A 24,059-nucleotide genomic window follows, 5' to 3' on the forward strand; every position below is an offset into this window, starting at 1 on the left:
GGTGCCTTTTTCTTATTTACGACATCCAACTTTGTTCACATATAAATCAATTTTCCTTCGTTTTGTAACGTTTGTGTCGGTCTCAGATTCTATAGCTAGCGAATTAAATGTAGATACTTGTAGTTATATACGTATGCTGATTTGAAAGTTTATAGGAAAAGATATAATAACGCTACAAATGAATATTTGCTTTCGCTTGTGTATTTTACACGAAATTTTCCACGCGGAATGCTGACATGAGAGAAGTCGACCATCGTGTCTCTTCCAAATGTTCTGAAAATGTTTTCGGCAAACTATATTTCGATGTCTTTTTTATTTCGACATGCGTTATGAGCACACCGACCGCCAAATTTTAACTCAGGCAAAACTTTTCTCACAATCGTATGGTGAAATAAAATTTGTATAGCGAGGTGAAGATCTCACAATGCTTGACTTCGTAAGGTGAAAAAATCGTATATCAGGGTAATCGTATCTCGAGGGTACCCTGTACATATTTGCTGGGCTCAAAAATTAGTTTGATAATATTCTGCCTAATTTGTATGCATAGAAACTGTACCTGGGCTTAATGATTTATGAAAAACAATAGTTAACTATGATTTGCAACATTACAACTAACAATACAACATTTATCTTTTAACTTTTTAAACTTGTGAAGGAATTGAACAAAACACTCATGTTGTCAGATGATGGGGACTGACTAAGCCCGAACCAGACCAACTTCGTTTACTTCGGGCTGTCGAAGCAAGTGGTTGTGCACTGGGAAACACATGGTTGCTGTATTTTATAGGAGTCAGTGCTTTTTTCATATCACAGATTTGGTAAAAATATTTTTTGCTAGTGATAGTGATAGTCTGGTTTCCACACACCATTATTGTGTCAACAGGTGGCAGAGAATTGAGTCTATAATAGCTTACCACTTTCAGCACCTGTTGGGCATAGTAATTATTAATCCAGCGCCCTACTGCCTTTTAGCTGATAAGCTGGGTGTAATTAACCAGTAAAATGCGTAAAATGAATAATGAATAATGAATAATGAGTAAAAACACAAAAATTAAATTTTTCGTACACCATGAGTAATTTGCCGAATGAGCCAATCATATCTGTAGACCAAAATATAGAAAATTTTTGATCCAGGAGTTACATGCTTCTATCGATAGCAGTGTTTTCTGTAACGTTCAGCTGAGGCTGTTGTTCATGCTGGCAGTAACAGTGAATATTTTTTATCTCTACTTGAACTAAATTTTACATATATAGTTATCATGGATTACAGAACGTTTTACCACTGGAGTATCACATCTTAATCCAAGTTTCGACCAAGCCGAATCAATCCGCCGTTCGGGGTGATTCTATTTTGACTGGGGTGATCATATTGGCTGTTACAAAATTGCTCTATAATTTTTCTGATTAGATTTGATAATTTCATTTTTGCTCATTTTGCAAGTAAAAATTATTTTCAAGAAATTGATCGTAACTGCTACTCTGAATATGGACGAAACACATTTTAGATCTTTAGATTCTGACAGCAGTGATTTTGAGGCCGACCAAACTGATGATCACTTAGAAAGCTCTTCCGAATCAGAAGATCAAGAAAATCACAAAGCAGTTTTAAATTGTTGTTTGGAATTTCCAACTAGGCAACTAACATTTTTTCTTTTTGACATTCATATCGTTTACGAATTATTTCTTGTCAAGTATGACAGCATTACCCAACAAACTAAGCATGGATTTATGGCAACAACGTCTAGAACATATCAACAAACGTACACTTAAGCAATCAGTAAGTAACACTATTTCTAGTGTAAATACTTTCGGCTCCAATAGTTTGTCATTTTGTCAAGCTTGTGTCGAAGGCAAACTCTGTAGAAAACCCTATTATGCTATTGGTGAAATCAGATCTACTCATAGGTTGCAATTGATTCACAGTGATGTTTGTGGATCTATGCAGACAGAGTCACATGGTGGTAATAGGTACTTTGTGACATTTATTGATGATTTTTCACGCTGTTGTGTTGTTTACTTTATAAAACATAAGTTAGATGTGTATGTAAAATTCAGGGAGTTTGAGGCAGCGGCAACAAACGAATGCAATAGGTCCATTGGTGCACTACGAACAGATAATGGGGAGAGTATATGTCTACTGAGTATAGGGAATACTTGAAAGCTAGGGGTATACGTCATGAGCGCACAATTTCTTATTCACCTCAGCAGAATGGTGTAGCTGAGCGTATGAGCAGAAAACTAAATGAGTCTGCTCGATCTATGCTATGGCATGCTGATTTACCGAAAATCTACTGAGCTGAAGCAATTCATACCACAGCTCATTTACGAAACAGGGCTCCAATGGCTTCACTTTTTGAGCAATGTACACCGATAGAATTTTGGTCTAGCATGAAACCAGATATCAGTAATCTTCGTGTCTTTGGTTGCGTAGCATATGCACTTGTACCCGATTCAGAACGTAAGAAACTAGATGCAAAAACTCACAAATTTAGGTTCGTTAGATATATCAGAAATCCCAAAGGGGATCGCCTGTATGATGAGTCAAGTAAAACACTAGTGGTAAAACGTGATGTTGTTTTCAACGAAAGCGACTTCGATTTATGAAAATCGACAGAGAGTCGTGATATCTCACTGAAGGGTATTCAACAGTCACAGTTGGAAGTAGTGGTTGATGAACCACCTAAACAAAATCATCCTATGCCACATAGCGTAGTTGAAACCCGACATTCGACTCGACCACAGAATCCTCCAATAAAATATGAAATTGTTGCAACAGCGAAAACATGTGAAAGTTCTTGTTTAGCAGAGCTAAAAAATCTCAACGAAGCATTAGAGAGAGACCATGCGATTAAATGGAAGGCCACTGTAGATCAAGAATATCAGTCACTCATTGAGAATGATACCTGGAGTTCAGTGGAGCTGTAAAAGGAAGAAAAGAAATAGGCTATAAGTTGGTCTTCAAGGTTAAGCATGCTGGCGATGGGTCTATCGAAAAATTTAAAGGTCGACTGGTAGCCAAAGGGTATGCGCAAAAGGATGAGGTTGATTACAGTGAGACAATTTTCTCCTGCAGTTCGCTTTCAGTCTATCAGAACATCATTGGCTCATGCAATTCAACACAGGATGTTGGTTCATCAGATGGATGTCATTACTGCCTTTCTCAATGGTGACCTCAACAAAGAGATATACATGCAACAGCCTGAGGGTTACATTGAGCCAGGAAAAGAAAATCTAGTATGCAAGTTGAAAAAATCATTATATGGTTTAAAGCAGTCTTCTCGCTGTTGGAAGATTACTTTTCAGAAACTAATGAAACTTATAGGTTTTAAGCGGAGTCAAGCTGACCCATGCATATACATTTACAATGATAGATGCACTGTAGCTGTATACGTTGATGACCTAATACTCTTGGCGAATACACCACAGCAAAAGAGTGCAATGAAGAGTGGCATGAGAGAGACTTTCAGAATGAAAGACGGGGAATGTTGCATTATTGCCCTGGTATAAACATAGAACAGGATGAAAAGAACAATGTGATTTGGATGCACCAGAAGCAATACATCTCGGAGATGTTACAGAGGTTTGGTTTGCAACAGGCAAATGCTGTGTCAACACTAGCAGATGTGATTGTGAAACTGAGCAGTGATGATGGCGCAAGTGGTTTGACAGATAGTAACAAGTATCGCGCTATGAATGGGAGCTTACTATATGTTGCGGTTGGTACTTGACCAGATATATCTCAAGTAGTGGGAGCAGTTACAAAGTATAACTATAACCCTACCAAAGCACACATGACAGCTGTTAAGCGCATTTTTAGGTATTTAAAGAGGACCATGGATTTAGGCATCAAGTTTTAACATTCTGAGAATAATGAATTGATTGGTTTTTTAGACGCAGACTGGGCTGGTGATCTAGACAATAGACATTCTACATCGGGAACCTTTTCATGATGTCAAGCAGCCCTATCAGTTGGCTTAGTAAAAAACAGCCTGTTGTGGCACTATTTACTGCTGATGCAGAATATATCGCATTAAGTTTGACTGCTCAAGAGGCTGTGTGGCTTAGGAGGTTAGTGTCAGAACTGAATAAGTCTTCAGCGGCACCACCAACATTGATCTATGAAGACAACCAAGGAGCTATCGTCATAGCTCATAACCCTGTCTCGCACAGCAGAACTAAACACATAGATATACGCTATCGCTATATCCGACAAACAATTAAAGACAATGCAATTCGGTTAGCATACTGTCTAAGTAAAGATATGCCTGCCGACATTCTTACCAAGCCTTTACCTAGAGATCAGATACATGTAGTCATTTTTCGCGATATAATGGGTGTTACTAAAATCAACAATATCAAATACATGTAAGTGGGAGTATTGACAATAGTCATTTAACATTGTAGTCACTGCCACAAACTCCTTTGATTCAGATTTGATTATTTTCTTTTAGTTAACCTTAGAGCAGCCACCTGGTTGTCGTCTTTATACTGTCTACATGTTTTGTTATCCACTACCACTCCTGGTAATTTTCACTGTTATATCCAGTAAGAACATGTTTGATGTCCTGCTATTACTACTCAGTATTCTCTGTTTTTGCCCCTTTTCTTGTTAGTCAGTTGAGGTTTAGCCGAACTACAGATTGGTTATATAATAAATGCTTTATTATATCACATGAAATATCTCAATTAATAACACTCCAGATATCCAAAAGCATTGCCTGCCTCATATCCAGACAAAGCCTCAGGTCATCATCACATTTCGGAGAAGAAAAAAACAGAACAGACAAACAAACTAACTTAATCAGCTGAGACAGGAATGGTATTTTTTGTAAATCAACTTTCTGATTTCATTTTCAGTCTTTTAATTATATAATAATAACATTTAAAATATAATTCTGGTATCATTCTCATGTGCAACACCCATTTCCATTCCACTTACAGGGCTAGGTTCAATTACAATGTACTGTGATTGTAGAAATATTAAGAGTGTACACAATTTCATCCTCTAAATAAAATACAGCTGTTAGCAAAAAACTGTAATTCTGTATCTTTCATAGTTTAGATGAATATTATACTAAAAGAAAAGGCTTCATTGGTAGCTAGAAGACAAAGATCAAGTTTAGAAAAAACCTGTAGTTTTTACATTCGGTTAATAGCAAATCAGTTGTCGGTTTCAATCCACTTGCCATTTTCGCAAATAATTCAATTTTCAGATTACTTAATTGTTACAGACATGTATAACACTTTTTCTTAATCGAGGCTGTCATGTAAAACATAGAGTTGCAGGTATTCCAGTGTAGATATCCATTATAGGCTGTAATCATCCAAGTCTTATGTAAGGACCTTTTCAACAGTAAAATGGTCTCGGGAACACTTACAGGCAGCAGCAAGACACTCACTGTTCATTACAGTCTTCTGTATTTTGAATCTGTAACAATTTATAACGATACTAATTAAATGAGTGTTATACTTATCATGAAAGTTATTTCAAGTTTCCTACTCAATTTATAACATTAATATTCACATGCATTTCAAAATTGCGGCTAGATTGTTTTCACATTGAATTAGTGATTGATTGCCTTTAAATGTTCTCATTTTATAAACCTTGTATCAGTAGCCCATTTGGAACTAATTGCTTCATCAATTTTTGTTGTTACATTGCTTCATTTATTTTGTAAAACCTTTTGATGCAAATATATTTTTTAATTGAATAACAGCCAACATGCCTTTTAGTTAGTCGACAGTCAATCTTGTCTGAGAATATAATTTGATAACTATTTTAAGATAAAAGGCATCTCACTTCCTCAATTCACACTCAAGTTGACAACAAACCGATCAGTCAATATAGAGCCAGGTTTGGATAAAAATTGAAAAAATGTAAAAATTTTGCAGTCAGTTGAAATGGGAAAAGAATTTACCCACTTCAATTGCTAAATTATATTTGATGACTGCTTCTGTTATCTATAATTGAAGCATGTGATTGGCTGAGTGAAAAAATATCAATCACGTGATCTACCAAAATTCCTCCATACTGTCCATAATCAATGCACTTAATGCTACTCTTCCATCTTATTGATAACCTGATATCACTCACCAGCTCTATAGACATCATTACCTATGTCCCTCATAAGGTCTTAATTTTTAACCGATGGGAAAGATATGAGTACAAAATACCAACAATTTTATGATCACAAACTAGATCCAAAAACTACCTATCGAGATATTGTCAAGCCTGGATGTCAGTGTTAGCATTGTGCTTAACTTCTTAAGATACTTGCCCTGCACACACAGACTCTGGCTTGAAACCTTTTGTTTGTAATTATCTTGACAAGTGTCTGTCTAATGCCTAGTTTACGCGAGGATGAATTTCCATAAAAACACAGTAAAAAAAATTTCTGATCGTTTCATTCAAATCCCTGATTCAGCAAATGATAATGCAAACTATATTCACAATGTGTTTAATACCATTGCTTTCTTGTAGAAAATCAACCAATAATATATATCTATAGTCTCATCTAATAGGAAGGCAACAAATGCTTATAACTACTCAATCATATCGATTCTTTTATCTCAACCTTTCATGAATTATATTTAACCTGATAATTGAAAACATTAACCAATCTATCGTTTTGAAAACAACAAATTATAGTTAAATTAATAAAATCAAAACCTTTTTAATTAAAAAAGTACATTAGTTAAATAAGGATTTAATTAATCACTAAATCTAATTAAATAATAATGCTTAGACCACTAATTAAATTTCATTAGTGATCTAAGAAAAACTCTCTAATGGTCTATTTATGTCTACTTACCGTTTTTGCAATAAATACCTTTCCAAGTTTATTTTAGCTGTCATAGCAGGTTTTTAGAATGTCTGAAATTCACGGCAGGAACAGTATAATTGGAGTACACTACCATTATAACTTCATATGTGGCATAAGTGTATTTATTTTGTTTGCCTGTCATCAACTTCTCCTACCTTTACCGTTGTTTTGCTACTGCTTCTAAAAAATTATTTTTCGGGTTCACCAATAAGGACTCGATGAAACTAGTGTGTCTCGGTGCTGCTCTTTTGTAAAATTCTAATAGAAACACCAGCATTTCAAGTGGAGATGTGATAGACTAGCATAATCCTTTTCCTTGGCCTATTAACTGTTTTGATAAGTTATTTTATACAACAAGGCATATTCTATTTAATACCATATTATTTGAACATGACTAAGTTTCTCTCTTTCTATGTATATAAGGTTTCTTAACACGATTGTTCTGGTGATCAACTATAGGCAGTTATGCTAAAACAGTATATGAAGTTAATGTTCTACTTGTACATCTAAATTGACAAACATCAGTAAATTCTCCAATGAGCTTCAACCTTTCTACACCATTCTTTTTTATCTTGGCCCTGCTTGCTATTTTCGTAGGAAAATATTCTCGATTAAAAACTCACAACTATAAATGTGACCTCTCATGTGAAAATCAACCAAAATGAGGCATTATCAGATTTTGAGTTAGTAACACATCCAGATGCAGAATCTTGTGGAGAATTTAAAGCATTTTGAATTTTTTAGTTAGCTTAAGTGGTTCATGAGATATTGCGAATTTTTGGAAGGCATGTCAGCCAAAACTCACAAAATCTGAAACGGAGAAAATTGCGAATAAAGACGCGACGCACAGAAATAGGTTGTTTATGTTAGGTTCTCCTTGGATACGGCCATTTGTATTTCACTGACTGAGGTGAAACTTGGTCTATAGGGTAAGTAAACATGCTGAAACAGCTGGTGTACACCATTTTAAAGTCAGGACAACAAAAGACTTGTAAACCCTGCTCTCAAATTGAAAAAAATCGGAAATTTTTACGCATCCGTACTTTACACTAACCACACATTAGAAATAAGATGAGAAGCTCCTAGCTATATCACCACTAACTGATAGGCTTCAGAATTTAACATCACATCTCAAATCTATACTGAGGTTTATTTTGCCAAAACAGTGAGTGTAAAAAACACAAGGGGTATCAGACCCAAGACCACGATTACATTCCTTCTCACATCTGACTCAGAAAAAGGCTAAAATTCATGCTATGGTCACGTTTTACGCCTTTTACCAGGAGGCTTCGAGCAAACTAAACCCTCAGCGCCAAGACGGCAAAATTCTCGAATGTTAGTATGCAAGTATTCTTGGCGGTCATAGTCTAAACCTCCAGGTTTTATCACATTCGGCAGTCCACTGATACCTTCGGGTCTTACATCATACATCATGGCAGGGGAGTCTAGATTAGTCTGAACTTTTACTTTTCCTAAACAAAACAAAAACATGGCTGGGCATCAAAGTGGCCCTGGTAGCATGGTTAGTAAACAGTACACACAACAATCTATGAGAATAACATGTCATCGTACCGGGGTAAGCTTGGCTGAATGAAAACTTGTGCGAGCTCTTAATTCCTTTAATTTAGAAATAAATTCTTAAAATCTTTTAAATTTAAATTAAATTACTTTAATTTAGAATTTCCTTTAATTCCTAATTAATTTAGAAAAAATCTAAAGAATGAGCTAATGAGGTGATTGGCAACGGATTCTGACTCTGAGACACTTTTACGAGTAATAGACTTAGTGGCCTAGTGATCATGTGACGAAGGGATTGATTGCTCATGCCATAGGGTTAATGTCAGCAGGCAAAAAAAATAAACACACAAGCATTGACACATTGAATAAGTCATGTAGCAACTGGCAATCAATTATGAGTGAAAACACGCCTAACTCAGGCTAGTGAGTACGACTGATCACTGAGTCATGTATTGTATGATGTAATTTTATGTGACTCAGGGAAGCAAACACTGGGCCAGCAACTAGTAGGCTACTACACCTATATTATTACTACTAAAAATAAACAGGATAGATCAGAAAAAGTTCAATAAGACTCACCATGATATTTAAAGTTGCATCTTGATCTTTTTCTGATCTTCTCTTTATGCTCGAAAGGTTATGTGGGGTTCCCATCATTCACACAAGTAGAAATTCGGCCCATAATAACCAAATCTAACTCTTTCTTTGAATATCCTTTATTGTAAGTCAGCTGACTGAAAATCAGAGTTCTATCAAATTTGTTGATGCAGTCACACTTGCAACTGAATCTAATAGGTTCATCAGACACCATAGGATGAGTTGGTAAGCTGGCAGCAGGTGGTTCTGAGTCAATAACCGGAGTACTATACGAGTGAATAACAGTTAATCCTTCGGTAGGTTCAACATTGTCTTCTTCGTCGTCATTAAAATTGGGCATCCGAGCTTGCAGGTCATCAGTAACATAAAAATCTGGATCTATACACATTGTTTTTCCATATTCAGCATCAATTTTATCAAGCAATGTGCCAAGTTCCTAAGATTCATCAGATTAAAAGTTTTTCGAAGTTTTAGAATCTTCACGAGTCGCTATTTTGATGACGTCACGATCGCATAACAACGACTACGATCGCAAAATTTCGGCATAAGGAGCCAATGAAATCATTTTTTGACTTCAGAAATGAATTCCTCACACCCTGATTGGTCTAGGGTAAAATCATAAACAAAGTAGCCATGTGCTCCCCAATAAACCTAATGCAAACTTCGAAGCTCCATTACTAACAGTAGGGAATGCCGACTTTTGGTCGATTTTCACACGAGAGGTCACAAATATTCAACTAATCAGGCACAAACATTCCTACTTAATATTTAATAATTCTTATAGGTCCCTATTGGTGAATACTAGCAACTCCAGTAACTTCTTCCCCACCCACTGTCTTTCCTCATAACTTCTAATATAATTCATTGACTTCGCTTGTTTATAAGTTATCTTCCCTTTTCAGCATAAGAGCTTTCATAATCTTTCACTTTAATTAACTCAGTATAAATCTAAACCGGATACAAACACACATGAGCTCAACAATAAAAAGCTCACAAAACATTCATATTGCGAAATATGTTGTATATATTTTGTTTTGTTAAAAACATATGCATTCGTGTAAAATATATGCCTTTATGAAACAAATTGCTTTGAATCCTTGGCATGGTTGAATGACAATGCTGAGCATAAATGACTTCTAATCATCTTAAGGATTCAAAGCAAACAAACATATTTCATAAAACGTCAAATAGCTACATTTGCATACTTATGTATAATGCTAATATATGCCAAGCAAAGGTCATGGCATTGTGTATCTTTTACAAAATTCAAACACAGATTATCTAAATATAACACAGTCATGCCTCTACATGTGAGTTCCCCATTATATGATAAAATTGAGAAATGAGCCAAATTTCGAGCAACTTTCTGCCTGGAGATGCGAGAAAACTTAGAGATATAAACACACAAGCTGGATCTCGGTGCAGCCATGAAGCGGCCAATTGTGTGAAAGGCCGCTTTCGATAACAGCACTGCCCGGTCATTATTGTCAAATTAGTTTAAAAAAGTTAAAAAAAGGTATTAAAAAGGTAGGCTATATGTTATAATGAAAGCAAAATAAAAAGCATAAAGTCGGAAAATAATAAAAATGAAGACCTAATTAAAGTTGTTTTGAGAAAAAGAAATTAAATTTAGCCTAAAGTGTATGTTTAGTCAGTTAAATTGTAAGCTAAATTCATTTAGGTTAAATTCAAAGTTTATGTTACGTAGCGTTACAAATGTAGTGTACTGTCTCATACTGTCGCTGTTTGTCTCAAAGGTAAGAACACCATACAGTTTTGCACATAGAAATGTTACATTTTATTGCAAATTATAAAAACTGAACAGGGATTTGTTACTTTTTGAGCGGAGGTAGTGAATTAAAACTATTAAAAACAAACTTTTCAATCATAATACATGTATTCTGTTTCAGGTGGTTTTTTCATAGTATGTGAATTGATTCCTTTGTATTTAGTTATTTTATACAGGAAATATTTCTTAGAGATACGAGAACATTGACATACGAGCTCAGTCCTGGAACACATTGAGCTTGTATGTTTAGCTATAACTGTACTTTTTGTTAACAAACTACTGCAATCTTAGTGATTTGATGAACTAAAGATTCAAAGCTAAAAATAGAATAATCTAACAAATTGCGATACAATAACTGTCAATTGAAAATGTGACAAGCAAACCATAATTTAATGTTTTAGCACATACATGTAAAATAGATTTTAATATAAATTAATTTTATGCTGGTATGTCAATAAGGTGTTTGCAATTAGGCCTATGTGTAATTGTTGTTTACCTGATATTAGGAGTGCCCTGTCCATAAGAGTCACTTAACTGAAAATGGTACAAGGTTGAAGGAGTATCAGTTATAACTCTGGAAGATGTGCTGAATGATGTAAACCAACAACAACAATAGATCCACCAAACTTAGTACTGTCAAGTTGATCAACAGACTTCATTTACCTGACAGTTTAAACCAATTAGAATATTATGGTAATTACAATAGCCACAAACAGGATTCCATTGGATATGTTTGATTAAAACGTATGAGAATTTATTAACCAAGATTCTGAGATGAATTAAAACAGATACTGTAGTTGGCTAATATCTGTATCCGCTAATATTTGAAGGATGATGCCCGAAGTTGGGTAAAATAAAGGTAAATCACTTTCCTTAAAACCTGAAGGTCCCTTGGTCAAATAAGAAACCCTTTAAATGAAGAACAATAGTGTGAGGTGTTAGACAATCAATATCAAAATAATCGTGTCATAAAGTCATAGGATATGCCCAAAGGTCAAATAAATGATTAAAGAAAAAGCTTAAAACGTAACTCACGACTCCAATTGATAAGACATTGGCACTGATAGACTGATGCACAACAAACTGATGGACTCAATGCTTAGACTGAAGATACAGAGGATAAAAGATGATTGCTTTCAGCTTACAAACATCCATAATTTAATTTATTCATTTAAACATTAAATATATTCATTTAAACGCATCATTTTTCATGTATAGCAAATCAATGTAAAGAGAGTGAACAAGTGACACGCTATACAAGTCCATACATAACGAGCAAAGTGAATTGTAAACCATAAAAATTGTTCTTTCAACAAAATTAAGATTATATCAACTAAAAATGACATATTTCTTACATGAAAGTATTAAAAACATTCATAAGGCGCATTATAAATTGGTTATGGTTTACAATATCAATGTAAAAACTCACTTGAACTGCATTTCAAGCTGTGCACCTCTGCATTCAATGGCAGTGCCACTGAGTTTGGCACAGTTATTTGAAATAGTACACATGATGCAACTGCCTGAATTACTCTATTGTTGATTCTATATCGTTTGAACAATAATTATGGTTACAAATCGTTTTTGTAAACAACAGCAATTTTTATAATTTTACGGTTATAAAACTGCATTCAGTCAAATTTACTAATGTTGGAAGATTCAAATAAAACTTATGAAACAAAGTATATACATAAACATTGTAAAAGATTGAGCAAGCAAATTAAATTCAGACATGCAAAATTTTGTCAGCTCAACAACATAAGGCATACATGTGTAAGAAATGCATAGGTAGATCATATTAGACATGTAATAGCATAAAACATCAATATTTGTTCTCACGCAAAATGTTTAAAGACCAGTCCTAATAAATTAAATAATTGATGTAAGAAGTATGAGGAGATATTCCACAGTGAATCATTATAAGTGTAATGAGCTGAGATATTAAGTCAACAGAAGAAATATCAGCTACAAGCTCCCAGACAAGCTATGCACAGAAAAAGGCTACTTTTGTACAAGAGTTTCAATATGAGATATCGGACTGTGTTTGTCTGACAGAACGGAGAGAGAGCTTTTCCTACAGAGATAATACAAATTTCCGTATGAAAAAAATTATCTTTGACCACAATATAGTTATTAAACCTTACGAAAAACCGAAAATGGATGTTCAAGAAAACACGAAAGTGCATCATTTCATAGAGTTAATGGAATTCATAGTTTCAAATAACACGTCATTTATAGCCTGTGCATACGGCTATCTGGTATATGATAGCCTCTTGATAAATATGTCTTGTATAGCTCAGTGGTATGGCACATGGATTAAAAACTTCCAGTTGCAATCTCTGTTAGTTCAAACTCATCAGAATATAGAAAATGAGTTTCAAGATTTTAATAGCTACATCTGGACATACCGACGGATGGACGGCAAACTTTGAGAAATATATATTATATAGATAGCTAAAAGTAAAATAGGTTTCATCAGTATGTGAGAAATGCATGATCGTTTGTTGGGTTTATGTACTTACTTTATAGCCGCACTTATTATGTACATTTGCTTTGCAGTTGCACGGTGAACGGAATAAACATATACACACATTCCAAGCATCAGCCACTCTCAATTGGCAATTTATACAAGATGTAGCATCGAGTTTTAAAAATGAGAAATCTGCTGCGACCTATATTTGAACTCACATCCCCCAGTCTATTTACATCTATTTATTCAATCCACAACAATGTCCAATTTGCTATACCATGGAATAAATCCGGCACATACATATAATACATGCCAATCTTTCATGGCTCTATATTAAACATTGCAGCTCGCTTCATTTGTAAAGCCATATTAGAGAAAACAATCAGCAAAGCCTTACCAGAGGAAAAATGCATGCTCGTATAAGTGAGAAAAATGCATAAACTCATCTATCCAAAAAAGACTTGCAATCAGTATAAATCTGTAATAGGCACTGCAACTGGTATGGCATGAAGTACACAGATATCAACACAAACACCTTGATTTAACAGTTAGAATGGTAAATATTGGTGTTGAATATGTTGGTTAAAAGGAAATTTTCTGAACAAAACCATTTTTTATCACCTGTGCAATGTCGGGCATCTATAGCTAGCCTACATACATGTATAAATATAATGCTGTGTGAGCCAACTACTTCAATCTTAGCTATTTGATGGCTAGAAAGGCCTGAGATTACAAGGCTGAACGTAGAACAGTCTAGCAGTTTGTGACACAAAAACTTTAAATTAAAAAGGTGACAACAATATCTAACCAACTATAATTTGCTATTTTAGTAAATAAAATAAATGTCAAAACAAGCTGCATGCTAACTTATCAATCGAGTGTTTTTAAAACTGTGGGTTATCTTGTTGTTTACCTGATATTACAATTGCCAGCTAGTAATAGTCACTCAACTGAAGATAGCTCAAGATTTAAGAAGCACCAATAATAACTATGGAGGTATGCTAGATGAAATGCCACGGCACAAACAATTCCACCCATTCTCAACAGACAACAAGGCAACAGACAATCCATTTGCTGATTTAAACTATTTTGTAATATCCCAGTAGCCACAAGCGGCACTCCATAGATTCTGTTTGGCTGAAAGTTGTGGGATTTTATTAGCTAAGACTCTGAGACAAACAAAGAATGATGCTGTAATTGGCTAATAGGCCCTACATAAAAGTTGATACAATGAAACAGATTAATCATTCTGCTTGAAACCTCCATGTCTAATGACAAACCTCAACGTATAACAGAAAATTGTGAATTTTGGATCCAAATATGAAAGAATATTTGGTCAGAAAGCCTTACAATACACCCACAAGTCAAATAACAGAAGCAAATAGCTCAGAAATTTACTCACTGCATGCAGCACTAGACTTTGGCACCAAACGGCCTGGTGGGCTCAATGCTTGTACCAATAAAAGATGATTGATGAAAAGTTGCACACCTCAATAATTAAATTTATTCATTTAAACTTATCATTTTTTAAGCACAGCAAAATACAGTAAATAGAGTGAATAAGTGAAACCCAATACAAGTCTATGCATAACGAGCCAAGGGATTTGTAAACCACAAATTTGTTGTCAACAGAAACCAAGTTGAAAGCAACTAAAGCTGAAATAAATAGTTCATACATGCGCATGTATAGATTAGAAGCATCTGTAAAACACATGAAGAAATGGTCATATTTACAACATCAATATGGAAACTAACTGAGACTGAATATCAAGCTATGCACCTCGACTATTATACATAACAGGGTAAATAATTTTAATGCAATAATGACAACTAATTTAATCAGTAAGCTTTATCATTAGTTTTTTTTTACATTCCATCAACCTAGGTAGTCTCCCATCTACTTGGTGTGCAGGACAAAAGTTGTGCTTATTGAACTGTGCATGTAGTCAAATTTACTAATGTTGAAAAGCTTAGAATAAAATTTATTATTATCCCACGACCAAACAAGAGCGAAGCAATTGATTGGGAGATTTATGATAAATGCACATGTGCACACAACTCTCGAAAAATTATCTGTTAACGGCCGTCACCAAACCCGTGCAACGAAATCCTATCAACAAATTTATTTATTTTTCAGTAAAGTTGTTTAAGTATAATAATGATACAAAACGCATATAAACTTATTTAAATATGTTACCAAGCCTTTGAAAGGTTACCACAAATTCCTAAAACTAACCCATCTGGTCGGATTATACATAAATAGACAGATTAATCCTGCCAAAAATCACCACAAAACGCTTGAACAGCTTGGTTTACTAATAGTTTCGACCGACCTACGAAACGCCAATAAAGCCGTGCGACAGATAGTAGAACTATTTAGCAGTGCGCAATTCAGCACGGGAAAAACGTGCTCATTTCACCAGTCTATGGCATTGTTTAATTGCCAAGAAGGTTTGTGTACTGTTTGAGACTGCTTGAGGCGTAGACCGATTTACAGGTACAAAAATGTGTTACACAGTTTATCAGCCTACGTTTTTGTCCAATTACCGAAGGTTTTTCAACTTATCTAGAACACCAGCCAGATTTCTTTAAATCTTATCTACAAGGCAGGGCGTTACTACAAAGCCCTTTTACGACAAGAATATTTCTTTATTTCAGTCATGTTTGCATAAAACTTCCAGACGCGTAAATGCTAACGCTTGCTTTCTGTTACATATCGCTGTCAAAACCATTCTACATTCACAACACAACAAACTTTCAAACTGTATAATACACATCAGCTTGCCGTTTAACTTTTAATATTGCATTTCAGAGATATAATAAACATACATGTATATCTTTATTGTCGTTGTTAGTTAAATTACGTACAGTAGGTTAGGTCTGCAGCTAGAATTAATATTTATTTTATTATTGTAAAACAAAAGTTTGAGATAGTTAAATATTTATTTTATTAATATTTATTTATGTTACATATCGCTGTCAAAACCATTCTACATTCAACACAACCGACTTTCAAATTATGCAATATACATAATTTAGCATCATGCAAAATGTAAGAATAAAAGTCCTAATAAATTCAATAACTGATAAAAGAAATATGAGGAGATATTCCACAGTGAATCATTATAAGTGCAATGAGCTGAGATATCAAGTCACTAGAATAAATATAAGCTACAGACTGACAGGCTAGCTATGAACAGAAAAAAGGCTACTTTTATACAAGAGTTTCAATAGTACTGCTATTTCACAGGTTGTTTAATGCTGGAGTGTATCAAGTGTCCCTCCTGCATGCGTTTTCATATGTGTTTGTAGATTACCACTTCGTGCTGAGCTATAATCACCCTGAGTATATGCATAGGGTTTCTCCCCTGTATGAGTTTTTATATGTCTCTGTAGACTACCACTCTGCACACACCTATAGTCACACTGAGTACATGCATAGGGTTTCTCCCCTGTATGAGTTCTCATATGTTTCTGTAGATTACCACTCTGTGCAGACCTATAATAACACTGAGCACATGCATAAGGTTTCTCCATTGTATGAGTTTTCATATGTGTCTGTAGATTACAACTCTGCACACACCTATAGTCACACTGAGTACATGCATAGGGTTTCTCCCCTGTATGAGTTTTCATATGTGTATGTAGATCACCGCTACGTGCAGACCTATAGTCACACTGAGTACATGCATAGGGTTTCTCTCCCGTATGAACTTTCATATGTTTTTGTAGATCACGATTATGTGCAGACCTATAGTAACACTGAGTACATGAATAGGGTTTCTCCCCTGTATGAGTTTTCATATGTCTCTGGAGATTACCACTATCTGCAAACCTATGGTCACACTGACTACATGCATAGGGCCTTTCCCCTGTATGAGTTTTCAGATGTGTCTGTAGACTACCACTATGTGCAGACCTAAATTCACACTGAGTACATGCATAAGGTTTCTCCCCTGTATGAGTTTTCATATGTGTCTGTAGATTACCACTCCGTGCAGACCTATATTCACACTGAGTACACGCATAGGGTTTCTCCATTGTATGAGTTTTCATATGTGTCTGTAGATTACAACTCTGTGCACACCTATACTCACACTGAGTACATGTATACGGTTTCTCCCCTGTATGAGTTTTCATATGTGTCTGTAGATTACTACTATGTGCAGACCTGTATTCACACTGAGTACACGCATAGGGTTTCTCCATTGTATGAGTTTTCATATGTGTCTGTAGACTACAACTCTGTGCACCCCTATAGTCACACTGGGTACATGCATACGGTTTCTCCCATGTATGAGTTTTCATATGTCTCTGTAGATTATCACTCCATGCAGACGTATATTCACACTGAGAGCATGCATAGGGTTTCTCCCCTGTATGAATTTTCATATGTTTCTGTAGAGTACCCCTATGTGCAGATTTATAGTCACACTGAGTACATGCATAGGGTTTCTCCCCTGTATGAGTTTTCAGATGTGTCTGTAGATTACAACTCTGCGCACACCTATAGTCACACTGAGTACATGCATACGGTTTCTCCCCTGTATGAGTTTTCATATGTGTCTGTAGATTACTACTATGTGCAGACATATATTCACACTGAGTACACGCATAGGGTTTCTCCATTGTATGAGTTTTCATATGTGTCTGTAGATTACAACTCTGCGCACACCTATAGTCACACTGGGTACATGCATACGGTTTCTCCCATGTATGAGTTTTCATATGTCTCTGTAGATTATCACTCCATGCAGACGTATATTCACACTGAGTGCATGCATAGGGTTTCTCCCCTGTATGAATTTTCATATGTTTCTGTAGAGTACCCCTATGTGCAGACTTATAGTCACACTGAGTACATACATAGGGTTTCTCCCCTGTATGAGTTTTCAAATGTGTCTTTAGATTACCCCTATCTGCAGACCTATTGTCACACTGAGTACATGCATGGGGTTTCTCTCCTGTATGAGTTTTTATACATGTCTGTAGACTACCACTCCGTGCAGACCTATATTCACAATGAGTAAATGCATAGGGTTTCTCTCTTGTATGAGATTTCATACAGGTCTGTAAACTACCACTCCGTACAGACCTATATTCCCAATGAGTAAATGCATAGGGTTTCTCAGTTCTGGATGTGCGAGACTTACAGCTATTAGTCAATTTATGATTGAAGGTACATATGAAGTCGCATTCTTTACGATTCAGAGTTGCCGGTATATCTCTTGCATACTTCATACAATCCAGAGAATCTGAAATAGTAGGACAATATCGATAGAATACATTCTTGAAAATATTCTGACCAATAATAAAATTGAATAAATAACCTTTTGACAAAATTTGGAGAAGCAGAGCAATAAGTAGAACAGCAATGAGGCCCGATTTAGTTAGCAAGTTTAATGGAAAGTAATGTAAGTTGCATTATAAAAACCTTCATATTATTTTTAACAAAATACATAAGATTTGGCATACAAATATTCCGCTCGAACAAACGAGCGGAAGCGAAGTATGAGAGTTTTTATGATAAATGCATGTGCACACAACTTACGAAAATTATTCATCAACAATGAGACGAACCCTTGTCTTGAAATTTCAGCAACAGATTTATCCATCGTTTTGTAGATGAGTTGAAGTATAATAACGATACAAAACACATATAGGCATATTTAAATATGTTACCAAGTATTGGTAAATTATCGAAATTCTTTTAAAACTTACCCATCTGATCGGATTATATACAAATAGACAGACTTATTAGAACGAAAATCATCACAAAACGCTTGAAAAGCTTGGTTTAATAAAAGTTAAGACCGGAAATTGAAACACCGAGCGACAGAGAATAAAACGGTAAAGTCGTGCGCATTTTGCGAAAAAATAACGTGCACATTTCACCAGTCTATAGCACTGTCGAAGGTTTCTGTTATTAACGTAGGAGTACTGAAATCGTTTCATTTTTGCCGATTTTAAAGTAACTGACATTTTAGACTCTTGAGTACTTCGGTATTATAACTGATGTACAACGCAGTGTAAGTAAAGGAAATAACGAAGAGATCTTTTTCTAACGATTCTTATGAGATTTTAAGATTATGAGACTATACTTATGAGATTATAAAAACTATGACGTTTCTAAATGTAAACAAAATTGTGTATTGGTTTTATATTATTACTATATTAATCATATTGGTTATTCTAATAATATAAGTGCATTTTACTTTTAATATCGGCCAATTTTTCATTTCTCCTACTGCAGGGGGAGAGATATAAGCATATAATATTTTCCTTTCATTATTGCTATTTGTTGTATACACCCACACCCAGTACATTACATCTACCATTGCAGTTATCCTATTGCACTGCAGTGCCATTTGACTGCTAATATTGCATTTCTCAACCATCAGTACCCTTTTTTTCCAATATCACTTTGGTCGTGGGCTGTATGACAGTGGAATTTCTAGCACTTGAAAAGAGGTTGAGAAATGCAATATTAGCAGTCAAATGGCACTGCAGTGCAATAGGATAACTGCAATGGTGGCTGTAATGTACTGGGTGTGGGTGTTATTATATATAGCAAACAGCAAGTTATAACATCAGTTAGAATACCAAAGTACTCAAATGTTTCTAAAAAGTCAGATGCTTTGAAAATGGCAAAGATGAAACGATTTCAGTACTCCTACAATAGTTACAGAAATCTTCGGCAATTCGACAATGCTATAGACTGGTGAAATGTGCACGTCCTTTTTCGTGAGCTGCGCACGACTTAATCGTTCTATCCCTGTAGCTCGGCGTTTCAATTTCGGGTCTTAACTTTGATAAAAGTGAGGCTTAGCAAGTTTTAATAACGATTTTCGGCCAAATGAATCTGTCTATTTGTGTATAATCTGATCAGATGGGTAAGTTTTAAGAGAATTTCGATAACTTACAAAGACTTGGTAGCATATTTAAATAGGTTTGCACGTGTTTGTATCGTTATTATACTTTAACCAATCTACAAAACGATGGTTAAATTTGTGGATGAAAGTTTGATACAAGGGTTCGTCTCAATGTTGATGAATAATTTTCGTAAGTTATGTGCACATGCATTTATCATAAAAACTCTCAAACTTCGCTTCCGCTCGTTTGGTGGCGGGATAACAAAATACATAAGATTTGGCATACAAAACTTGGCATTGCAACAAAAGCATATTATACAATATATAAAGCTATACATTATGAGCACAACCGATCGAAAAGCACAAAAACACGGTAACAGCTGAGTCACATGCATGACTAACAGTGAGTTGAATTAAAGGTTGACTTGCAACAAAATTCACATTACAGTTATTTGGTATCAAAAGGTTCACCATGTTTTACTCTGCTGTGTTGTAGGTGTTAAATATGTGGAAATGTGATTACAAGCTCCTAATTGCACAAAAGGTGCAGTTATTCGCATACATCAAGAAAACGGCCGTTGGTTGGAATCCCTCTCAAAACCGCTCAAATTTGACGTAGTTGAACATGAAGTTCCTCTGTTTACGCTTTCATGCAGCTCCATTTGTCAAAATATTTAGAGAATAGAGAAAGCATAATATTATTATGCCTTATTAGTTATCTTGAGGTGTTCACTGATGTTCTAAAAAAACAATCAAAGAAATTGACCCACTAGAAGCTGAGATATAGCCAGCCAAACACAGGTCTACCTAATAAAGAATCAGAGGAAAACCCTTCGAAAATCCCGAAAACTGTGACGTATAAAATCGACTTAATGTTCATGTGCCGGAGTTGCGCACCCTTACCGTCGTTACGTATAATGATCGTTTTGGCTACGAGATGTGAAACGCTTCTCGCGATAGTAAATAATTTACAGACTAGCTCTGGTTTCTCAGGAAAATCAAGCAAACATTGTGTGGTAAAGGCATTTGCCCACAACCCCTCGCCGTGATTTTTCAAAACAGAAGAGCAGATTTTGACTATTGGGCTTCAAATTTTAACTCGATCTCCACGGATATGCTCTGAAGATCCTCTGTTCAACGAACGGCGCGTGTATAGTCAATATGCGACATCCGCGATTGCAGTTCGTTTAGAATAAGAAATGGGAATGTGAATTTTTGTTCAATAATCATTTTTCTACTGTGTATCTACTGCAGCATTCAGTTGATTTTCATGATTATCGTCACTATTAACAGACTGTAAGTTCACTACAGCCATAATTTTAAAAAGAAAAACTTGACCGTGCTGCTCTTGCTGTAAGAAAAGAAAACAATAACTTTTCATTTGATTTTTCTACTGATTTATTATCTTATCTATGATTATTTTTATGATTAATATAATTATCATAATGCATATTATACAAAATAGTAATATAACTGCGTATAGAATAAATGATGTAACTAATATAAGTTGTAGAAAGTGATAGCAGAATGTTGCGAAATAATATATGCGTGTAATTATTTTATTTTAAAACTAATCTACACGTCAGAGGGACTGGTTCGGAATTCTCAGAGCAATGATTGTTAGGCCCAATTTGATTGTTCTATACTTCCAGGGATTAAACCAATTAAAACGCCGTGATTGTTATAGGAGAGCACATTAGTTGGCTTAATTGACCAATGGCACACAAGTCGATTTCATACGTCATTTATTGATGATTACCAAAACAGTTATGTTTTTTGGTAGACCTGTGTTTGGCTGGCTATATCTCAGCTTCTGGTTGGTCAATCTCCTTGATTCTTTTTTTAGAACAGCAGTCAACACCTCAAGATAAATAATAAAGCATACTAATATTAAGCTTTCTCTATTCTTTAACAAATATACTTGACGCATTTAATAAAACTATGTCTATTGTCCTTATACGTCTATTTCATTATCATTGTAATGCTGTCACTTTGAGCAATGATATCTCAAAACCTAGCCTAAAGATCAGTTTAATTTTTTAACCTTAGCTCGAAGGGGTACACATCATCCTCCTATGAACATGACAAGCCTGTTGGTTCCCTGTGATGGTTGAAAAATGCTGCAAAAAGTGTTCGTGCCATTTGGTGGGAAATTTGAGTCCCATGATCAGATCATGACTAGATGATTAAACCAGCCGAAATGAAACTGAAAAGTAGCGAGCAGCTAGATTTTAAACGGACTTTCCGGTAGAACCTGAAGTGTTTGACATAAACTAGTGCTACTAGAAGTGCTACTATATTGAACCTTTTATTGGTCTTTCGATTCAAAAACAGTGTGTCAAAACATAACCACGTCGAGTTGAATACGTCATCAAAATAAGGAATTCCAACCTACGGCTATTACTTTTCAACTGTTTGTGTTGAGCTTTTAAGAGCTTGTAATCACATTTTCACACATTTTGTACACTACAACACAGCAGAGTCAGACATGGTGAACATTTTGATACCAAATATATGTAATGTAAATGTTGTTGCAAGTCAACCTTTAAGCAATGATTTTTTATTTTCCGAAAATATTATATTGCGACCTCAATCTCTCCTGAAGAACTACTTGGAACATGGAATGCCATTTGAGATTGTTAGAAAGTATTAATTAACTAGACATTATTTTAAAAGTTATACCATGTTGTTGTACAAACTACATAATTCAAACACTGTGGCGACGGGTTAGCACTCTCTTCATAATTTCCTAATCTCATTTGAACTTATTAAAGCAAAAACTCAACTGGAGCATTGCCCATTATTCCTGCCAGCTTCGTATTCCTAAATCGGATTTACCAAACATCCCCAGAGGAATGCATTATTATCCCCAATGAGGAGGCATTAGCACAAAGCTAACCTCCTGCAAGTAAGCAACTGAAATTCAGCCAGTCACAAAGACTACATGTACAATATTGTACGGAGCCTCAAGGTGCCTGTGAGGTACTATCTACGTTTACCTAAGTAGGACTACCGTGAAATCCAGTGTACAAGTAGATACAGCCTATCACAAATAAGCTTTTATTTCTGATCTTTTTAACATCAACTGGCACTCAATATATGAAACAAATTCTACTTAAACAAAATATAACACTTTCTTAGACATCTTTGAAACAATTTGCAACAAGCATACTCCTTTCATTAATACCCCTTCATCACCCAATCACAAAACTAACAGAAAACCTTAGATTTTAGCTCATATATACAAGCTTATTTTAAAGAGAGACTAGCTCTACTCTCAAACACTAAACTTACCACTTAAATCAAAGTTAAATATTTGATACAAAAAGTTAAGGAATCAAATAACCATGGAACTCCGCAATGCCAAATCAAACTACAGTCAAACATGAACAACTCGAACTTCACGGGACCGAGCGAAAGTGTTCGAATTATCAGAGCGTTCAAGTTATCAGAGCACTGTCACAAGTCCATGTATTTACATATTTATTAGTAGATACATGTACATATACAATCTATAATATAAATCAAAAGCACAAATGGCTTGTTTAAAATTAAATGCTTCTAATGTAAAGTTTAAAACGTTTTTATCAAAAAGTATAGAGGTTTTTCTATCACTTGAGATTGGTTGGTTGTTTGAGGTGATGTTATTGCCAGGAAGTTTTTTAGATTGACATTGGCAAAACTTGATCATTGCTGAAATGCTCAAAATAAAAGACATATTTTTCTTTTGAGCGTTTAACCCACGATCAATTTTGCCGATTTTTTTCAAAGTTTATGCAAAGATTAGCTCACTTTACCTTGCTTCCGAAGGGCGATCGCTAAGCGGATGTTTGGTATAAATCAAATTTCACCAAACCTTTAAAAAAGTCGTTGACAAAAATATTTTGCCAATGGTGGTAATAATGACGCTTATGAATTACGAAAAGTTGAAGTTTACCTCTATGGCTTGAAATAAAGTTATTTTCTAAAGCGATAACAACCGTTTCGGT

The 24,059-nt window shown here is 35.0% G+C and overlaps 1 protein-coding gene across 1 annotated transcript in view; it reads right to left on the reverse strand.

The window, feature by feature from the left end:
• Nucleotides 1-16,218: 16,218 nt before the first annotated feature.
• LOC137388501 (zinc finger protein 271-like) overlaps nucleotides 16,219-24,059 on the reverse strand; it is a 30,334-nt gene continuing 22,493 nt past the window's right edge. The window contains exon 7 of the mRNA XM_068074988.1: nucleotides 16,219-18,453. Coding sequence (XP_067931089.1) covers nucleotides 16,454-18,453 — 2,000 coding nt within the window. The 3' untranslated portion in view covers nucleotides 16,219-16,453. The remainder of the gene's footprint in view (nucleotides 18,454-24,059) is intronic.

This window comes from Watersipora subatra, chromosome 2, assembly GCF_963576615.1.
Source record: "Watersipora subatra chromosome 2, tzWatSuba1.1, whole genome shotgun sequence".
Lineage (NCBI taxonomy): Eukaryota > Metazoa > Bryozoa > Gymnolaemata > Cheilostomatida > Watersiporidae > Watersipora > Watersipora subatra.